The 19,560-nt window shown below is 43.6% G+C and overlaps 1 protein-coding gene across 2 annotated transcripts in view; it reads right to left on the reverse strand.

Annotated features, from left to right (window-relative positions):
- LOC147905579 (Peptidyl-tRNA hydrolase II (PTH2) family protein) overlaps window positions 1-19,560 on the reverse strand; it is a 61,854-nt gene that overhangs the window by 2,056 nt on the left and 40,238 nt on the right. For both annotated transcript variants that reach the window (XM_087380704.1, XM_087380713.1), the window contains exons 5-7: window positions 551-628; window positions 390-462; window positions 206-245 (exon numbers count right to left, since the gene is read on the reverse strand). In XM_087380704.1, the coding sequence (XP_087236830.1) occupies window positions 206-245; window positions 390-462; window positions 551-628 (191 nt within the window). The remainder of the gene's footprint in view (window positions 1-205; window positions 246-389; window positions 463-550; window positions 629-19,560) is intronic.

Raw genomic sequence — 19,560 nt, forward strand, 5'->3', positions numbered from 1 at the left:
CACACTGGCTGTGATGTCTACTTCTAAGGTACCTAGGCACTGAGCTGGGACCCTTAGAAGAAGGCTGCAGGACAGCCAGCATTTCTTCGTCAGCACTCACAGATATGAACCTTAGGTATTATTCTCAAAATTTTAATTTTCTGGGGGAAAAAAAGAAATCTGAACTTTTCGTACAAGTTTGCTTGCATGGAGCTATCTAAATTACCTGGGCCAACAACGAGCACAGTCTTTGAGCCAGCTGCGACCTGAGAAAGTCAATCAAAACCCATGATCTTGTGACCTTGATTTATATAAACTAAATAGGACTGGGTTATTAAGCAGAACTTCATTCCACAGACCAACAAAAGGAAGAATATGTGTTACCAATTAAAGGTGTCATGACTACAAACCTGTGTGCGTCCTGCATCTGCTACAGTGAAAGTGGGAAGGCCAGCCCTATCTGCCTTTGTTCTTATATCATTCCTGGAAACAAACACAGACACACCATTTGATCCCATTATAGCTCCCTTCCGTCAGCACTCTAAATCAATAGCTTGGTTTAATAACTCACATCTCTTGCTGGTTTTTGCAGGTCACCACAATTTTAGGCTGTCCACACTGCACCCATTTGTGTAGAAGCTGGTGTTGACTGCGAAAGCAACAAAGAAATTATAAAGCATAACAGGAATTTTTGAAATCCATTTGGGAACAAATTGTCATGCATACAAAAATCCTCATTCCAGTTCTAGGCTTTCAAATTTTCTCATTTCTACACTTGCACAGAATTACAACAGAGACATGCGATATGTTGGTTATGAGGGATAGTTTTCATGACATAGGGTTGACCAGATGTGAGATAGACATCGAACTCTTACTTCTACTCACATGAAGGGAAGATGATATAGATAATCTCATTAAGGAGGCCAGTACCAAGATCAAGGTGAAGTACAACACTTGAAATAAAGGACCCTGGCTTCCTACCTTTTCCTATGCATCAAAATCTTCTGACTCAGAGATGATAAGCTTACTCTTTTCTCTGGTTAAGTAAGCTAAGGTGACAGATGGAGGGTTCCAACAGTTGTCATAACACGACAGCTCACACTTTCTCACACCATATTGCATCAAATTCCGTATATCCATTTACCAATCACACATGGTGATACATCAGCTTGATAGTAGAACTTATTAGCCAAGTCTTAGTAGAGCCTTGAGTCACAATATAGAGCATGCAAGAATTCATTGCTGTTCGTGGCCAAATAGATTTCTACCTCAATTATGGTCGATGTGATTTTAAAGGCCTCCTTCATAATCTCATCAAGGAGGCCAGTAGAAAGATCAAGGTGAAGTACAGCACTTCAAAATAGCAGACCTGGGCTTCCTACCTTTTCCTAAGCATCAAAATCTGCTGACTCAGAGATGACAGACTACTCTTTTCTCTGGTGAAGTATGCTATGGTGGTTCCCAAGAAGTTACAGATGGAGGATTGCAAAAGTTGTCATAACAGAACAACTCGCACTTTCTCACACCATATTGTATAAAATTTTGTATATCCATTTACCAATCGCATGGTCACACATCAGCTTGATAATAGAACTTATTAGCCAAGGCTCAGCGGAGTCCTTGAGTCACAATGCAGAGCCCACTAGGATTCGTTGCCTTTCTTGGCCGAATAGATTTCTACCTCAATTATGGTCGATGCGACATGGTGAGACTTGAGGGGTGTGGTGACTCTATGAAGATCAGAATGCCCAAAAGTTGACCACAGGAGACAGTTTCTCACTGTGTGCCAGCTCTCTCCTGAAGCAGAAAAGCAGCAGCCCCTTTTGGCTTTCTTTTGACAAGGAACAGTACAAAGCAGTCATAGCACCTATGTATGAGGCAGTTTCGGTGAGACAATTTTGGCAGACGAAGAAAAAATCACACATAAAATCAGCAGCCTGATCTTCTCCAACAAAGTTGCTTTGCATTTGCCAAGAAACACCATGTTTCCCATATCTAGACACAGCCAGGTTCAGTATAACTCCGTCCGAAGGAAATCTAAAAGGGGGGGCTTACCTTAGTGTTTCTCCACTCACGTCACCTTAAAACCCTTTACAAGGACAGGAAGGTCCAGCTTACAAGTTACCTCAGTATTGATTCGCAACAATTAATACCTGAGAGAGTGTTGGAAGTAGGGTCCATCTTGAGCCACCAATATGTCACCAAAATATGTACTCACACCCATAGTCACAAGAAACGTTTCATCTGTTTCATTGTTTCGTCGTTTCGACAAGTTTCGCTTTGTTTCGTTTCGGCTTTTCATACGAAATGGATAGGTTTCGAATTGATACTTAATATATACCCTTATAGGGACAAAAAGATATGTTATATTTAAGTTAGAGTGAACAAAGAGAAATATAAGTCAAGATACTAAAAGGAAATTCAAAACATAAACACCTTGGATTCTAGAAAAAACAGGGGCAAAAATATTTTGATTTGGGCGAAACAAAGGTTTCATTGAGAGTGTTTCATCCTATTTCAAAACGTTTCGTCTGTTTCACGTTTCAAGGTTTTGAAGAGGACGAAACGGGTTTTCATGTGAGTATACTATGCTCACACCAAGACACCCGCATGAGTTTTAATATGAAATCACTATTCAGTGATGGAAGCATGGACAAGATCAACAGCCAAATGCTCCCATAAAATATTTACATAAATTTGCTCCAGCATAGCTCAAAGCAAAGCTCCATTAGGTTCTATTTTGAAGGGGATAAGCATTGCATGTTCAGTCATGCAACATTAGCTGATAGGGGTCTCAACAAAACTGCAACATTTGATGCAGTAATAGCATAGATTAGACAACTAAAAACTGTGATTTGGTTGCAACTCATTTGCATAGTGTTGGACACATTTGCTACTTGGCAGCCCACATCACAGTGTCTGAAGGAAATCTGAAAAGGGGAGATTTACCTTAGTGTTTCTCTACTCGCGTCACCTTAAAAACCTTTACAAAGGACAGGAAGGTCCAGCACCTCACTATTGGTTCACAACAATTAATACTTGAGAGAGTATTGGAAGATCCTTGCTCCACTTCAATTGTACTCATGACCTCCTCCGTCCACCTAGTTGCCATGCTTGATACCTGCTCGTAGAGTGTCATGATTGCCCACATTATGTCCTGACTGTAGTTGGTGGTGCAATGCCTTACATTCATCATTATACCAGCTATTGCATAGGACCAATTCTGTGCAATAGACAAGCTAAAAACAAATAGGTATGGTCGCTCTGGGGGGTGGCAATAGGATGGAAATCTGTGATGTGGGCTGCCAAGTAAATAGGATGCAACCAAATCACAGTTTTTAGTTGTCTAATCTATGCTAATACTGCACCAATGGTTGCATATTTGTCCAGATGCCTGTAGGCCATCTTTTGGTGGTTCTAGTGATGCCCTATAGGCCATGGTATGTGCCTTGTAGGCATAAGTGTAGGCACTTATAGTGTTAGTGCCTTCTATGCCACATAGGACACTTAGTCCTATGTGACACCTAGGACACTTAGTCCTAGGCCTAGGTACAAGTACTTTGTACTTGTGTTTTTCAACCTTATCTAAGTTTAACGTGACCTCTCTTTCGACTCGTCTTGTACCTGCACTCTCTCTCTCTCTTTGATCCGTACCTTCAGTGGTATCAGAGCAGGTATTGCTCTAGCCTTCCAGCCCTCCTCAGCCCCGAGTCCTCCATTGCTCATTGGAGAGTTTTCTACCCTGCTGGCCGACACATTCCCAGATCTGGTTCGACGCCATACTCTAGCCGTTGCATCGCCGTACTCTGCACCTAGACCTGCGCCGTCGTACTGTACAGTACGTGAGCAGACCTACGCCGTACATCCGTCGTCGACTGTACCTTCAATCGTCAACTGTACCTGCGCCGTACCGTACGCTGCGTTGTACTCCATCCGTACATCGTACTGTACCGTACGCCGTTTCGTACCTTCGCTGGAATCAGGTCCTTGGTCTCACTGCAGTCATCTACAGACATTTGCAGATTTGGGGCTTTTGCAGGACATTGGAAAATTTAGGGTTTTCATTTCCTTTCACCTCCTTTAATTGCAATTTCTTGCAAGAAATTAGAGTTTTGGGATTTGTTCAGCAACTTCTTGTTTAGATTGCAGTACATTGGGTCAGATTGCAGACATTCAGTTACATTTGCAAGACATTGAGTCAGATTTGCATACATTGGGTCACATTTGCAAAATTTCAGCAAAATTTGGGGCTTTTCTGAATTTTCCCTCTTTTTGGCCTATTTGCCCTCAATAAATTTGGGGCTTTTGCCAAATTTGCTGTTTTTGCAGTGAACATTGCCTGTCACAATCACATTTGGGTCAGATCTGCATTTGCCCTTTGATTTGGGTCAGAAATTTGCAGATATTTGCTGTCATTTTTGGGACAGCCAGCTTTTTGCAGTGATAGCCTTGAGGTTTTTGGGTTTTCAAGTCTTTTACAGGTTATCACAGTTGCTATGGCTGGGAACAATCAAGATTTATTTGGACTTCTTCGTGAAGATGATAAGTTGGATGGCACCAACTATCCGATGTGGTCTTATCTCATGAAACATATTCTTGTTGCAAAGCATTTGTGGAATATTGTTTCTAGGTCTGATCTGAGGCCAGCCAATGCTATAGTGGTTGGTTCTACTGCTGCACCTTCTGCAGGTGGTACTCCTCTTGATGCCTCTTCCTCTAGCACTCCTGCTGCTGCTCTTCCAACTCAAGAACAGTCTAGATGGGATGCAAGAGATGCAAATGCACATTCATGCATTGCTTTATCATGCAAGAGAATCATTATTCCACACATCCGGTCTTGCAAGACAGCAAAGGATGCTTGGGATAAATTGGCTTCTCTATATCAGATTCGCAATGAAGCTCGTGTTGCATATTTGAGAAGGCAATTACAGGAAGTGAATATGAATGAAGGTGAGTCAATGGATGCATATTTGACAAAGGTCAAGGACCTCATGGAACAGCTTGCCAACATTGATGAGGTGGTGCCAAATTCACAGCTTGTCAGTACTACATTGAATGGACTACCAGATACATATCAAGGGTTTGCTACAACCCTTCGATTAGTGGCCATGGGTAATCCAGACCACTATTCTTTTGATCAGCTAGTTACTTTGCTTTTGCAGAAAGAGCAAAGTAGAGCTAACAGACAAGCCATTATTCCTGATCATGCATTTGCTTCACAATAGACAGGAAGAGGCAAGGCTTCCAAGCCTATGGGCAAGCCAAAATCTGCGCACAGCAGCTGCAATTCCTCTATGCATAGCAACTGCAATTCCTCCCATGCGTCTAAAAATACAGCAAATAAGAAAAAGAAGAAAAGATGCAACTATTGTCGCAAGCCTGGACATGACAGAATGCAAGAAGCGCATTGCTTCGGAGAAAAAGAAAGCAGGATTGACAGTTAATGCCTCACATGCCATTGAATCCCATGAGCCAGCAGATGCTTCACATGCACATGCTCTTCAGAATGATTGGGCATGGGCTGTCCGTTGCTCATTTGATCCCTCCAAAGCTGATGCACTTTTTACTGCTAATGATGCTCAGTCCTGGTACTTTGATAGTGGTGCTTCCAAGCATGTCACATCTTGCAGACAGTTGTTTCATTCTCTAGCTGATGCACCTCGAGGGGGGACTGTTACATGTGCCAATAATGCTTCATATGCTGTAAAAGGAGTTGGAGATGTGCAGCTCACATCCATTTCCAATCATCCTATCACTCTGACAAATGTTCTTTTTGTGCCTGGCATTGAAGTCAACTTGATTTCAATTTCAGCAATTGCTACTTCAGGTTTCAGAGTAATTTTTGATGGCTACAGATGCCTAGTATATGATCTTCGTGATGACAATGTCATAGTTCTCACTGGCACTTTGCAAAAAGGGCTTTATCACCTTCATCATCATTCAGCTGCACTTTCTACTGAAGCATTGGCTATTTCAGATTCACAGCTTGTTGAAACTCATCTTTGGCATGAGAGAATGGGCCATCTCAATTATAGAGCTCTTGCAAAGCTACATTCATAGCAGATGGCAAATGATGTACCTCAAACTCACACAGTTTCTAAACATGTGTGTGAGGGTTGTCTTTTGGGTAAGATGCATCGATTTCCTTTTCAAAAGAATTGTCCAAAACTCTCACAAAGGAAATTGCAGCTAGTAAACAGTGATGTCTGTGGCCCAACGAGGACAAATGCCATTGGAGGATACAAGTATTTCATGACTCTCATTGATGATTTCACAAGGTATTGCTGGGTATATCCTTTAAAGGCCAAATCTGAAGTTTTCTTATGCTTTCAGAGATGGCTGAATATGGTTGAGAATGAATCAGGGTGCAAGCTTGTCACCCTCAACACAGATAGGGGGGGTGAGTATATGTCAAAGAAGTTTGATGCATTTCTATCCTCACGGGGCATTATTCACTCATGCACTACTCCTTACACTCCTCAGCAGAATCCTGTTTCTGAAAGGAAAAACAGGTCCACAATGGAGATGGCCAGATGAATGTGTGCAGTAATGTGTGCCAACTATGTGCTGAATAGATCACCTACACGGGCATTAAAGACTATTACACCTTATGAAGCATGGAAAGGCAGGAAGCCTTCACTTTCACACATGAAAGTTTTTGGGTCTCTTGCATATGTTCATGTACCATCTCAACTGAGACATAAGCTTGATGACAAGGTAATCAAATGCATATTCATTGGTTACAGCCAAGAGAGCAGAGGGTATCGGTTATATCAACCAAATACTAGGAAGATTATTGTCAGTAGAGATGTGATCTTTGCTGAACATTCAGCTTCTCCTCTTGTGGACTACAAAGCAAAGCCAGATATTGACATGTTTGATGCCTTTGAATCTTGGTTACCTCTACCATCATCAGAAGAGGATTTTGTTCCCTATGGGGAGTAACATGGAAGGAAGCACCAGAATCCAAAATCCAATCCTGGGAATATGCATCATCTGAAGTGGCAAGCAACTCTGCAGATAAACTAGACATGAAGAGAACGTCATTGTCACTATCATGTGTGACTGCATTGATCTCCTCGATCTTCACTTTTCCTTTGTCCTCCCTTGGACTCTCTTCCTTTTGATTTGCACCCCAATTTGCATTCTTTTTCTTATCCTTTTGCTCTCTTTTCAGCTTGTAGCAATCCTTTTTCATATGGCCCTTCTTGCCACAATGGTAACACTCAATGTTCCGTGCCCTGGATTTGCTACGAGACTTCCCTCTTTCTTGGGACTTCCCCCTGAACTGTGATCTGCCCCTTTGCACATTTAAGGCTGCATCCTGCTTGTTGCCATCCATAGACTTCCGTCTAATCTCCTCGGCCAACAAGCTACCCACAACATCATCAAATTTCAGTACTCCACCAGGTGCAGAGTTACTGACAGCTGTACGGAAGGTATCCCATGAGGATGGCAATGAACATAAGAGAAATATTGCCTTAGTCTCCGCATCAAAATTCATTTTCTGAGCCTGAAGCTGGCTGAAAATAATATTGAATTCATTCAAGTGAGAAGCAATGGAGACCCCTTCCTTCATTTGCAGCTCAAACAACCTCTTCATGAGGTAAACTTTATTAGAGGCAGTTTCCTTTTCATAAGTGGCACACAGTTTCTTCCACAAATCTTCCATAGTCTGCTCATTTACTACTGTGAAATAAACTGACTCTGCAAGATGAAGTCTAATAGTAGACTTTGCTAATGCATCCAACTCATTCCAATCATCCTCAGACATATTTGCAGGCTTAGCTTCAATCCCTGCCAAGGGTTTAATCTGCTTCTTTTGAATAAGCACATCCCTTATTTGTTCTTTCCACAAAGAAATGAGCACGGTTACCCTATGTAAAAACGCATCTAAAAGCGTGGTTACCCTGTGTTAAAATGCATCTATGTGCATGATAACCGTGTGTATAAGCGCATCTAGCAGAATTTTGACATGCTTTTAAACATGCCACCGCCTTAACCCTTCCCACCGAATTTTGCATCGCCTCAGAGTCTGGTTTGAGTTTCAAAAAGCTTTTACAACTTCTCATGCTTTGGATGCTCGTCACCCTCACCCCTACCAAAACATCCAAGCAAGCAAGCATTCCAACAAGTTCAAGCTAAGCAAGCAACCAAGTGAAGGCAAGCAAGCGAATGATTGTGGCTCTCATCCTCTCCCACCATGATTTCTATCATGGTATCGGACCCTGGTGCTCCTGGCACTCTATACTTCTTATCCTTGATGCCGCTATAGCCCCTTTATTTTTAGAGGCATTGCCACACTTTTGGAGGAGTTCTTGGCTGCCTATACTAAATCGCTGCTACAATGTTGAAATTGAATTTTTTCATGCTGCCAAATCTATGCATCCTAGAGGAAGTAAGCTGCTTGTTCTGAATTCGTTCAACACAGGTCATCATTGTTTTCAAAATAACGCCCTATACAGAAACAAGAATTGGACATCGTCGCTCAGCAAAAGAACGATCATGCAGAAGATGCATTGCTTGCCCCATCTAAATTTGTCGCCATATTTCTAGGACTCTACTGTCGACTCTATCGTTGCATTCACGATAGTCTAATCTCTTGTCCAGAGAGCTCGAACCAGGCACAATACGTCGAAACACTGAGGGTTCTCTTCGTCCACAAATGTAGCCATGCACTTGCCGCAAACCCGAAGTACCTATTGTATTTGCAAGAACAAATGGGATGAAAGAGTTTGTTATTTGTTAGCGACTTGCAGTGAACAAAATTCTTAGTGACGGAATCAAAGGACAGCAGAGATGTGGGTTGTAGAAGAACTTTCTACCAATGACCACTATCGTGTCAGTTCAAATGGTTTAAATGTTTATTGGCACCTAGAAATCGCTCATGTCCTTCATCAAATTTATTTTCCTGTAAACCCATAAAAATTTTGGGGGGGGGTTTGTTTGCCAATTTAGGCAAAATTCTGTTGGAGATATCATAGCCAAAGAGTATGTCGGTGTGATGTGTAGTACTAGGATCATCCATCTCAAATGCTCTTCAAACACTTGTTGCTTTTGCAAACCATCCTCTATGTATGTTTGTCCTACCTTTTTTCTCCTTTTAACTTGTCTTATATGTTAGATATGCTCAATGCCCCACCCTCCTAGTAACCACCGGTGGTCCAAGGTGCTCAAGTTGTAAGGCCCCCATATGAGGAGAAGCCGTGTGTGAGCCCGGGACACTGGATGGATCCTGACTTGCATGTCAGATGAGGTCTATCAGTGAGACTGTTGATGGTAGAAAGGTGATTGTGTGGGAGCCCCTTATTCTTGCTGGGGCCTGGGGGATCCCAGGGAGGCCAACGGCCCCCCTGGTGGGTGTTCGGGGACGGAAGCCCCCGAAGCGACGGTATAGGGAATATTTCATGAATATTCCATGGACGACTAGTCGGTTCCACCGACTAGGTTGACTGGTCGGCTCAACCGACTAGGTCGACTGGTCGACTCCACCGACTACGTTGATCCGACTACCACCCTCATAGTTATAAAGAGGCGACCTCCCCAATCCATTGTATCAGACCAGTTCAGATCAGATCAGATCTTCCAGCTAGTAGCTCTTCACCTAGTATCTGTCTAGATTGCCATCTAAGCTCCACTGTGGGAGCACACCAGTGGACGGAGCCATCATCTGTACTACATCAGTATTGAAGGAAAAGTTTGTTCCTCTCCAGTTTGTTGTGTACTCTCTATTCTTTGTTCAGTTTCTGTTCCGTTGCGCCGTGTAATTTAACATGGTATCAAAGCCCCAAGCGGCTCTAAGGATCAAAGAATAAAAAAGAGGCGAGGGCTTCAACAACATACGGAGTGATGGTAACAGGAAGCGGCTCGAGTTCAGCAACTGCTGCTGCACCAACAATCCAGGCGTTGAGAATTCGCCCACCAGCCTTTACTGAAGGCAAGCTAGATGGTACGAACTACACTCGGTGGAAGTTTAAAATTACTGCTATTCTAGATTCATATGAGCTTCCGGAGACAATACTGGGGACTGACCCAGAACAACAAGGAACCCCCAACCCAGCAAATCCGGGGAGTATGATACCTCCTAATGCCGACCTTCTACGAGCTTGGAAACACAGGAACGCACATGCTCTATGTGCCTTGGTTACAAGTACTACTGATAGTGTTTTGACCTTGATTCAACATACATCTAAGGCAATTGTGGCCTGGAACATATTGAAGAGTCAGTATGAGACGCGGAATCAGACAAGGATCCAGAACCTAGAGAATCAGCTCGCAGCAGAGGAGTTTAATGAAGGAGAGACAGCGGAGGTGTTCATAACCCAAATCAAAAATCTGCTGAAAACAGGCTTGAAACAGCTCAAACAACTCAAAAACTGCACAAGAACAAGTGAAAACGTCCAACACCTCTGGAAGAGTGAGGGGAGAGAGATGGAAGGTGGGGGAAGGGCATGCATACACATGCATGACAAATGGCATCTCCTCCTTGCCATTTGCCCCTTCATTAAAGTCCTAACCCCCATACCAAGGACAACGTTGGTTGTCCTTGGACCCAACTTTTAGACCTCTCTTTTAAAGCCTTTGCTTGCCCCTAGGACCTAGTGGTGCACCTAGACTTTGCCCTTAGGAACTTCTAGGAAGTGTGCACTTCCTCTAGCCAGACCCTCACGGCCAAACCATGTGTGAGTCATGTGTGAGTGCCACGTGTCATTATGGGACTTATCCCATATAGCAGTGCTAGTGTGTGAGTGAGTAGCCTATATAAGGCTTGTACTTCACTTATCTTGTCATACTTGATGAATGAATGAAAGCCTTCTTCATGTCTTCATTTGAGCATCATTTCCTCACACCCTAACTTTCTATCTCTGTCTCTCTCTCCACCATGTTTCTAACATTGTATCAGAGCCAGGTCCGATAGCCATGTCATCCTAGCCCTAACCCTAATTCAAAACCCTAAGATGAGTCGAGTGATCATCTAGCCCGGTTTCAATCTCTTGTTCAACAATTCTCAAGTTTGAAAAGTGTGCCCAACGATGAAGATAAGATGGTTGTCCTTATGAAGAGTATGCATGGAATTTTCTCGCTTTGAGTAAACTCTTGAAGTTCTTCACCTTGCCACTACCACATTTGATGATATGGTGGCACTCCTCATGAGAAGGACCGTCGCAAAAAGGGAGCCTCTCTTGCCTCTCCTAGTTGATCAAGCATTTGCTTCCATAAGCAAATGGAAGACCAACATGAATATTATTTGCACGTTTTGCACGAGAAAAGGACACATTGAAGCTCACTGCTTCAAGAAGAAGGAACAAGAACAAGAGAAGCACCATGCCAATCTCCTTGCTGAAGAACAAGCTGAGCCTGAAGAGCCCTTGGAGGAGATACATGCAGCTACAGCAGAGGTTCACGGCCTCTCTCTTGAGGACGAGGACCCTTACGACAAGGGTTGGACATTTTAGGCCCCTATGCTATGTGTGTTTGTGTTGAGTCAATAAAGGTACTCAGCCTTGAGTTGTCCCTCTAGATTGAATGTATTTGGAGTCAATAAGAGGTATTATGCCCTGGGTTGTCCCCCAAAAATGAATGTATTGTCTTTTACTTTGGTTTGATGGTATTGACCATCCAGTAAAGGAGGTGACGAGTGATTATTTGTCCTTGTCGGTCGCAAGCTGACTGAGAAGTCCCTATCACACGAGAGGTGTTGGATAGTTGGACTTGCTCTTTGCAGTATTGCGGTGGAGGGGGGATCGGTCCGTGTTGGGTCTCCCACTCTTTGCTCTGAAGGGGGGTGTGGGAGATATCATAGCCAAAGAGTGTGTTGGTGTGATGTGTTGGTGTGTAGTACTAGGTAATCTAGTACTAGTTCATGTGTGTGAGTCATGTATGACTGCCACGTGTCATTATGGGACTTATCCCATACGCACTAGGTGCTAGTGTGTGAGTGAGTAGCCTACATAAGGCTTGTACTTCACTTATCTTGTCATAATTGATGAATGAACGAAAGCCGCTCACCTCACCTTTGCTCAGATTTGTACTCTCATAGCAGGAGGCAGAGTCGATGGACAGGATTTCCAGTATTATTTTGGTTCTCAGACTCCGTGACACCTGGACTTGTATCTTTGCATTGGCATATTGTACTCATCCCCCCATTTTGCACCCAGGGGCGGTTTCCTTGCATCTAGTTTACTTTATATTTAGGCTCACATTTGACATTATGTACTTTCACTTGCATTGTATTGCGTAGCACTTAGATGATATTCGACGATGCCTCTTCTTTGTGGCACGTTAATTTTGTGCTATCTTGTATGCAGAGTTCTTGATGTCCCATGGGCCCATTTTGGCCTTTAGTGGACAATAATACACTTTCTTTCTTTCTTTCTCTCTCTCTCTCTCTCTCTCTCTCTCCACCATGTTTCTAACAAATTGGTCACACCTAGAGCCTCCAATTTGACATTGAAGGCTTTAAGCTTACAGCTTTGAGAGTCTACCTACCGAGTCTTCCAAGTCTTCCACTAAATGCCCTAAGCACCTATCCCCGTAGACTTCATTGACATCATGTTCAAGGGCCTTCTTGTTGAACGCTTCATTGTCACATCATCGAAAGAGCATGAATGTGCATATATGTGCAACAGTTGCAAGGGAAACATCCCTCACCTTGAGAGATCTATATTATTATGTTTTTATGTGTGTTTCAATTGGGTAAATGTCTTGGGGGAAATGATTGTAAGAAATTGAGTGTGTTTGTGTGTTGTTTCATAAAAGGCTCTATCATTTCTTGTACCCAGTTAGAAGCCAAGGGGTTTATCATGGAGAAACCGATTTTTAGTATTCATCGTTCTCCCATATCACGCCTGACCAAGTCTCAAGATGCTGGTGCATTTGTTCCCTAGACCTATGAGCCGGTCATGCATCTATGCTTACACTTGAGCCTCTGGTCACGTTTGAACATCAAGCCATAAGAGCCCTCAGTTCAACCTCTGAACCATGCTCACACTTGAGCCTCTGATGAAACCCCTCTGTGCTTTTTCAACAACTTTTGACCAAGGAATTTATAGATTTGCAGACTTTTTCAAATGCTCATGGATGCATGTTGGAATGGAGATTGCATGAATAAGAGCTTACATAACTGGATAAATAGAGAGTAGCAACAAAGAGAAATACACTATTTGCCATTTGCAGAACCATTTACATTTGCATTTGGGTTAAGGGGCTAAGATGGGGCTCCCCCCTTATCCAGGCTCTTTTAATTTCTCAAAATGGAGATACAAGTCCAAGGTGCAATGCCCCTTACAAACCTGGACTCAAACCCTTGACCAAGGTATAGACAAGAACATATTTACAATTGCAGAGCAAGTGTGCTCAAACTGAGCTATAGACAAAGCATGACTCAAAAGCTGAGAACTAGTGGAAGCTGAACTCCGTGGGCAACTCAACCCACAAGGAAGATGCCTGCATAATCACAAATTCCATCCCACATTAGTTGCATGCACTAGATCACTAGAAAAAGAGAACTTTACAATGTAAAATGTAGACAAAACTCAGATTTTAAACTCCCCTTCTGCTCTTGCTCCCTTGGTTATGGAGCTCTTGGTGCGCACTTGCAGCCCCTCTTGCTTGCGTAAGTGAGATCTTGGGGCTGTAGAGAAAAACTCAGAAAGAGTGATGCAAGGAAGAGAGAGAAAGCCTTGGAATAGAGTAATGATGTAGAGCGAGAGTGTTGAAGCTGTTCCAAGGTAAGGGGAAGAGAAACGGGTACTGATGCTGCTCCAAAGGTGAAGAAAAGAAGAGATTTCTGCAGAGAGAGAAGGCTGAAACTGTAGAGAGAGAAAGTCTACTGTAGAGCCCACCCTCTGCCCAAAATGGCAGGTTTTTGGGGGCTGGCTGTCTCAAAGAGGCAAGCTTTTCCAGCCCACCAAATGGTGGGCTGGCCCCCACACTTGTCTCAAAGAGGCAAGCTTTTCCAGCCCACCAAATGGTGGCAAGCTTTTCCAAATGGTAGGCTGCATACACAATCAAGTCAAGAGAAGAACCACTCAATTCTTAGATTCTTTGAAGCTTTATTGTGAAGTTTTCCATGATACTCTTTTTGAGGTGGGCTGGCCCCCACACTTGTCCCCCTCTCTCGTGCCACTTGTCCCCTCCCATTGCCAAGTGGCTAGGCCAGCTGGCCCTGCTGCCAGCTCAGCCTGCAACCTCCACATGTCACCTAAAGCCCTAAAAATTCAAAGTAGTCAGAATTAAATTCTGACTTCACAAATGGGTTCCTAACAAGTAGTCTTACACATTGACCTATTCTAAAGTCATGTTTGAAGTTAATTGACCTCAGGTAAGAGGTTTATTTGTTTGTCATCTTATCTTGTATCCCCATGCCTCTTAGAATGCTTCCTGGCTCACCCCCAAAGCCCTAAGACATTCTCTTGGAGGGTTGCTAGATCGGTCTACAATCTGTGCATTTGATTGGTCCCAAAGATGGGTACTCAGATCAGGTGTGATTTCCCGATGTCCTTTCTCAAAGAGAAGGCATCACTCTTGTGGGTCACTAATGCCCATAACCCCAAGCAAGGGGGTCCACTCTCAAATGCTAGACCTAGCCCCCATGACCTAACTGAAACTACAGGAAAACTTTCATCACATTTGCAAAACATGCTATTAAAATTGAAATGTGAAAGAAAAATTACCAAGCAAGTGGATAAAAGTTTGCTGAGGAGTGACATTCCCTCCGTCTTTCCTTCTGTTGTCCTCAACTGGAATGCTTCTTCATAAGCATCCAAGATTTTAGGAAATGCTTGAAACATAGCTCTATCCGTCCTGTGGATGGCAATCCCTTACTTAAGAAGATACATCTTTCGAGTCTTTCTGCATCTTCCCGTGATGAAGTTATGGAAGATAATCTGCTCCTAGATCAAAAGGATCTCATTGTCTTAAACTTGAGGCAGATCTTCAAGACTCGGCTCTTGAGGTGGATCCCCAACATAGGGCTAATATGAAAAGCATTGTGTATCTTCCAATAAGGTGGAAGGCTCAACCAAACTGTGACGTTGTTGATCACCTGCAACACTTGGAAAGGGCCATAATGCCTGAAAGAGAGTTTATAATAGATTCTTTTATGTCCCACCTTTGTTTTCAACTTGGCTTTCTCGAAACTTCAAAAATACCCATTGGCCTCTTTGACTTCAAAAGCTCTCTATTTCTTTTGGGCAGCAGCCCTTTGTTTTTCTTGGGCTTTCTGAATGGCTGAACGGACCGTGGTATAAGCAGAGTCATACTCCATTTTCTCTTTACCTTGCATCAGAGAAATCGGTAAGGATCTTCCATAAATAATCTCAAAAGGGGAGGTCTTTCTTGTGGAAAAATGAATGTATAATTGTAAGAAAACTCTACAATTGGGAGAAACTTTTCCCAAATGTTTTGAACATAAATTTTAAGCAAATCCAGAAGGGTGTTGTTGGTAACTTCTATTTGTCCATGGTTTGTGGATGGAAGGCCAAAGAAAAACTTAAAGAGTTCGAGGGAGCGATGGAGACAGAGGAAGATGGAGACAACGATAGAGGCCATGAGGGGGATGTTAGATCTTTCCGCCCGTACGCCTCCACTTCCATCAACCCTCTAAATGTCGCTTTCGACTTACCTCATTGACCTTTTGAGAGTGACTTCTTGTCGGATTTTGCAGACGTAGACAGTCGCTTACCTCATCTGCCAGAACGCTTCAATCTAGCTGATGATACCCGCTTCCCTGCGCTTGTTGTCAAACAGACTCCGGAATGAGAGATGCCACCTTTGTGATATGGAACTAGCTCGGCTGTCCGCGAAGACGAGGACAAGGAGGAGCTGTGCGCCCCTCTTATGCGCATGCAGCTCAAAAGCCACGGAGTGGCTTCTTCAGTCCCCCCCCGGAACACGTTCTTCTGCTGGCCCTTCCAGTGCAGACGGGCCCTTGGTGGCCAGAGGTATACACAAAGAGCATCTCATGTAGTCCCTCCAACGAAGTGAGCTGATGATAAAGGTGAAGGAGGAGCTACAAACACCGGTACCAGCTCTTCCTCTAAGCATGCACGTGAAACTCGAACCGTGCGAAATGATAAAACAAGAGATAACGGATCCCGACCAAAGACAGCAGACAAAGCTACCTCTCTTAGTGGAGGCTCCTCAGCCCAGGACACAAGAGGAGATAGAAAAGATTTTGAGCAGATTACGGGAGGCAAGAGGCTACCCTCAGCCTATGAGAAAGAAGTTGAAGACCACCTGTCATCGGGCATCTCAGAACCCCGACATGCTGCACAACCAGATGAGGACGGAGCATAACATCCTAATGGGGAGGATACAGCATATGGAGAAGGTAAGTCAGTTAAAGCTTTCTTAGATGACAATCTTCTTCAAGATTGCCTAGTCTGGCTTAGAACTCATGCATAAGTAGGCTTTCTGCATGGAGTAAGGCCCCCTCTCACTTTCATTGAATCCTGGATCAGGATGAACTGAATTAGGAAAGGTATAAATGTTTTAAATGTAAGATTCCTCAAGAAAGGCTTTTTTGTCTTTCTTTTTGAGAACCAGAAATGGCTTCCAAAGCCATGCAAAACAGCCTTTGGACTATTAGAAATCAGCCCTTATATCTTGAGTGGTGGTCCAAAGACTTTTCTCCTGACTCTCCTAGATCTACTAAAATTCTTGTATGGGTAGAGCTCCCAGACTTGCCTTTGTACTTATGTAACCAGCTCCCCTCCCTATGTAGTGGGCTAGGTGAAGTTCTTGGAGTAGAACAGGAAAACTTTATTAACCCCACGGGGAATCCTCAGATCTGCATCAAAATGGACATAGCAGAAGAGATGCCAGGTACACTTACCATTCTTAATAGAAATGGTAGGATATTCAGGGAGCAACCCCTTTCCTATAAAAATCTCCCTCATTCTTACTTTTTGTGTGGTCTATCCACACATGTGGTCAAGCAGTGTCCTTTAAAGAGACCCAAGGCTAAGGAGCCAGAAGCTAATACTACAAAACAGCACTCCCCTACTGAAAAGTGGGTCTCTAAAACACAGAACCCTCCTTCTAAGGGCCAGTCTACTTGTCACCACAATGTAAATATCCTAAGTCAAAGTACAGTTGACCATTTATTTGATCATAATTAAAGAGTTTTATATGTGTTAATTACGGTCAAAGAGTTATTTTAATGGTCAAAGATACTTGACTCTAGTCAAATAAACCTGACTACGGTCAGAGAGTGTTGACTTCGGTCAACAAGACTTGGCATGCGCCAAGAGGGGTTAACCCCGGTTAACCAAGATGTGCCAACCTCGGTTGGAGAGACTTGGCTATAATTAAGGCGCCTTGACCTTGGGTCGAAGCTCTTTAATTAAAATCAAGAGTGTTGACTCCGGTCAATCAGAGAAAATATATATATTTTTATTTATATATATATATATATTTGTTTTGATGTGCACATGTGTTCAGTGGGGACGCCCACCGTGACTAGGATTAGTCCACAGTGTGTTATTTGCATGCAAAGTGCTAACAATTAATGGGTACCATGGTGGTGCGCTTTTAATTAATTGTTGCAGGTACTAGGAAGGATTATTTTTCCTAAGCGAAATGGGAGCCTGACAAGCATCTAGGAGGCGGTTCGTGTGACCGAGAGCTTTGAAGACTCCAGAATGGCCCTTAGAGGCTTGTAATAGGGTTTTAGTCTAGATTTTAGACAAGTGGCATGTTGCCAATTTGAAAGGGGGCTTGAAGCTCTTGTAAAAGAAGAATTCTTTTCAATTACGGTTGTAAGGAGAGAGACTTACGAGACAGCTTGAAGCTGAACTTCTGTAATAGATTTTCTGAAATGAATAAAGACCTTCGGGGGGGTCCAGCCCGACAATTTGTCCTGGGCCCTAGTGTATGTTCAGAGAGAGGGAGTGAGGGAGAGCCTTTGGAGCATGTAATTCCGTCGTACACGTGAAGCTATTGCTGTTTTTCCACTCTCAGTGCTGTTTCGTCAATTACGGCTGTTTCGTCAATTACGGCTGTATTGGTATCAGAGCCTTGGCTCGCTGTCTTTCATGGCAGTGACAATCCGAGGAAAACGTGAGAACAGGCTGAAGCAACAGCAATGAATTCCGTTCCAAAAGTTTGCACGAAGGCCGTGCTAACGACGAAGAAAATGCCTACGTGACGCCTCTGATAGAGATTTCCAGATGACGCGTCACTTGACGCTGTGAGTATAGGAGTTACGAATTATGCTAAGGACCGGTGCACTGGAAGGAGCGCTTCCTGTTTTCGTGCGATCGCAAGCAATTGACGTGGAAATAGTTTGTGCACAAAATTGGCGACGTGAGAATAGACCGGTTAATGGTGCCGCTCCGAAGATGGACGCCTTTGATTTCTCTATTGTCAAAGTAGCGTCAACCAGGAGTTGAGCCAGTTGCATAGGCGCCGAGGCTTCATTGACCCCAAGGTGTAGAAACGAGGGGGCATTGGAAAGTTGCGTTGAAGCGCAGTTCCCTTATTTTCTACGATCCCACCTAGTGTTTAACCTCAGTAACCAGTTTTCGTGATCTCAGCGACCGGAGACCACCCACCGACCTCAATACTCTGTGCAGCAACCTATGTGCTAAGTCCCTGAGAGAATCGTGCGTCTGACGGAGGATAGAGTTGGTGATTTTAACGCAGAGGAAGACACCTTCATGGGTAGCGACTTTTTCACGAAGGCGCAGGCTCATTGTCTGACAGAGACGCCAACAGAGATCATCGAGGCTTTCACGCAAGCGCGGCCTAAGAGGAAATGTTAGGCAAGTGACAGAGTGTAAGCTAACATGGCAGATGACCTGGCAAGGGTGATGTGGCAGGCAAGGCAGCCAGAGCTGACATAGCACTGACACGTGGCAGACAGGTGGTAAAAACTGTGGTTAGTGTAAGTCTGGTTAGCTGGACTTTGATCAGATGTCCAGTTAGTTGGCCCAACCAAACCAGACCAGAGCAGAACCAGTCTGGTCAGTTTGACCAGACAGTAACTATTCAGTCACAGACTAACCAGACCAGAACCAGTTAGTCTGGTTAGACTAACTAGCAGTTACTCCATCTGGTTACTGTTCTTTCAAAAAAAAAAAAAAAAAGAGACAGTTGCAGAGACAGTTTTGGCTATCAATTTTCTCCTGCCTGTCAGACTTTTACTGTCAGAAAAGTAGCAGAAAACCAGAGAAAAGCAGAGAAAACAGAGATTTGCAGAAAAAAGAGATGCATGCCTTTGTGCACAGAAAAGGGGAAACAGATGCCTTTTGAAGCCATCTGCAGCAGCCAGAAAAAGGGGAATATAAATTGTTGATGCTTTGGAAATTGTGTGGGTATATGCCTTGAACAGACAGCCAGTACTGGCATAGATTGTGAATGCAAAACACCTCTTGTTGAGGTACTTTTTTTTTTTCTGTTGGAAAAGCAAAAGTAGTGTGCATCAGTTACCCGCACTGTGTGAGAAAATCTGCAGATCTCAGAATATGGATCAATCACCTATCCAGTGGGATTCTCAAGATAGGGATGTGCATCCAAGACAGAGGAATGTGCCACAAACTCAACAAGAATTTGAACAAATGGTACGCACTCGTATAC

This window comes from Dipteris shenzhenensis, chromosome 1, assembly GCF_047967505.1.
Source record: "Dipteris shenzhenensis isolate YYH24624 ecotype China chromosome 1, Dip_SZ_1.0, whole genome shotgun sequence".
Taxonomy (NCBI): domain Eukaryota; kingdom Viridiplantae; phylum Streptophyta; class Polypodiopsida; order Gleicheniales; family Dipteridaceae; genus Dipteris; species Dipteris shenzhenensis.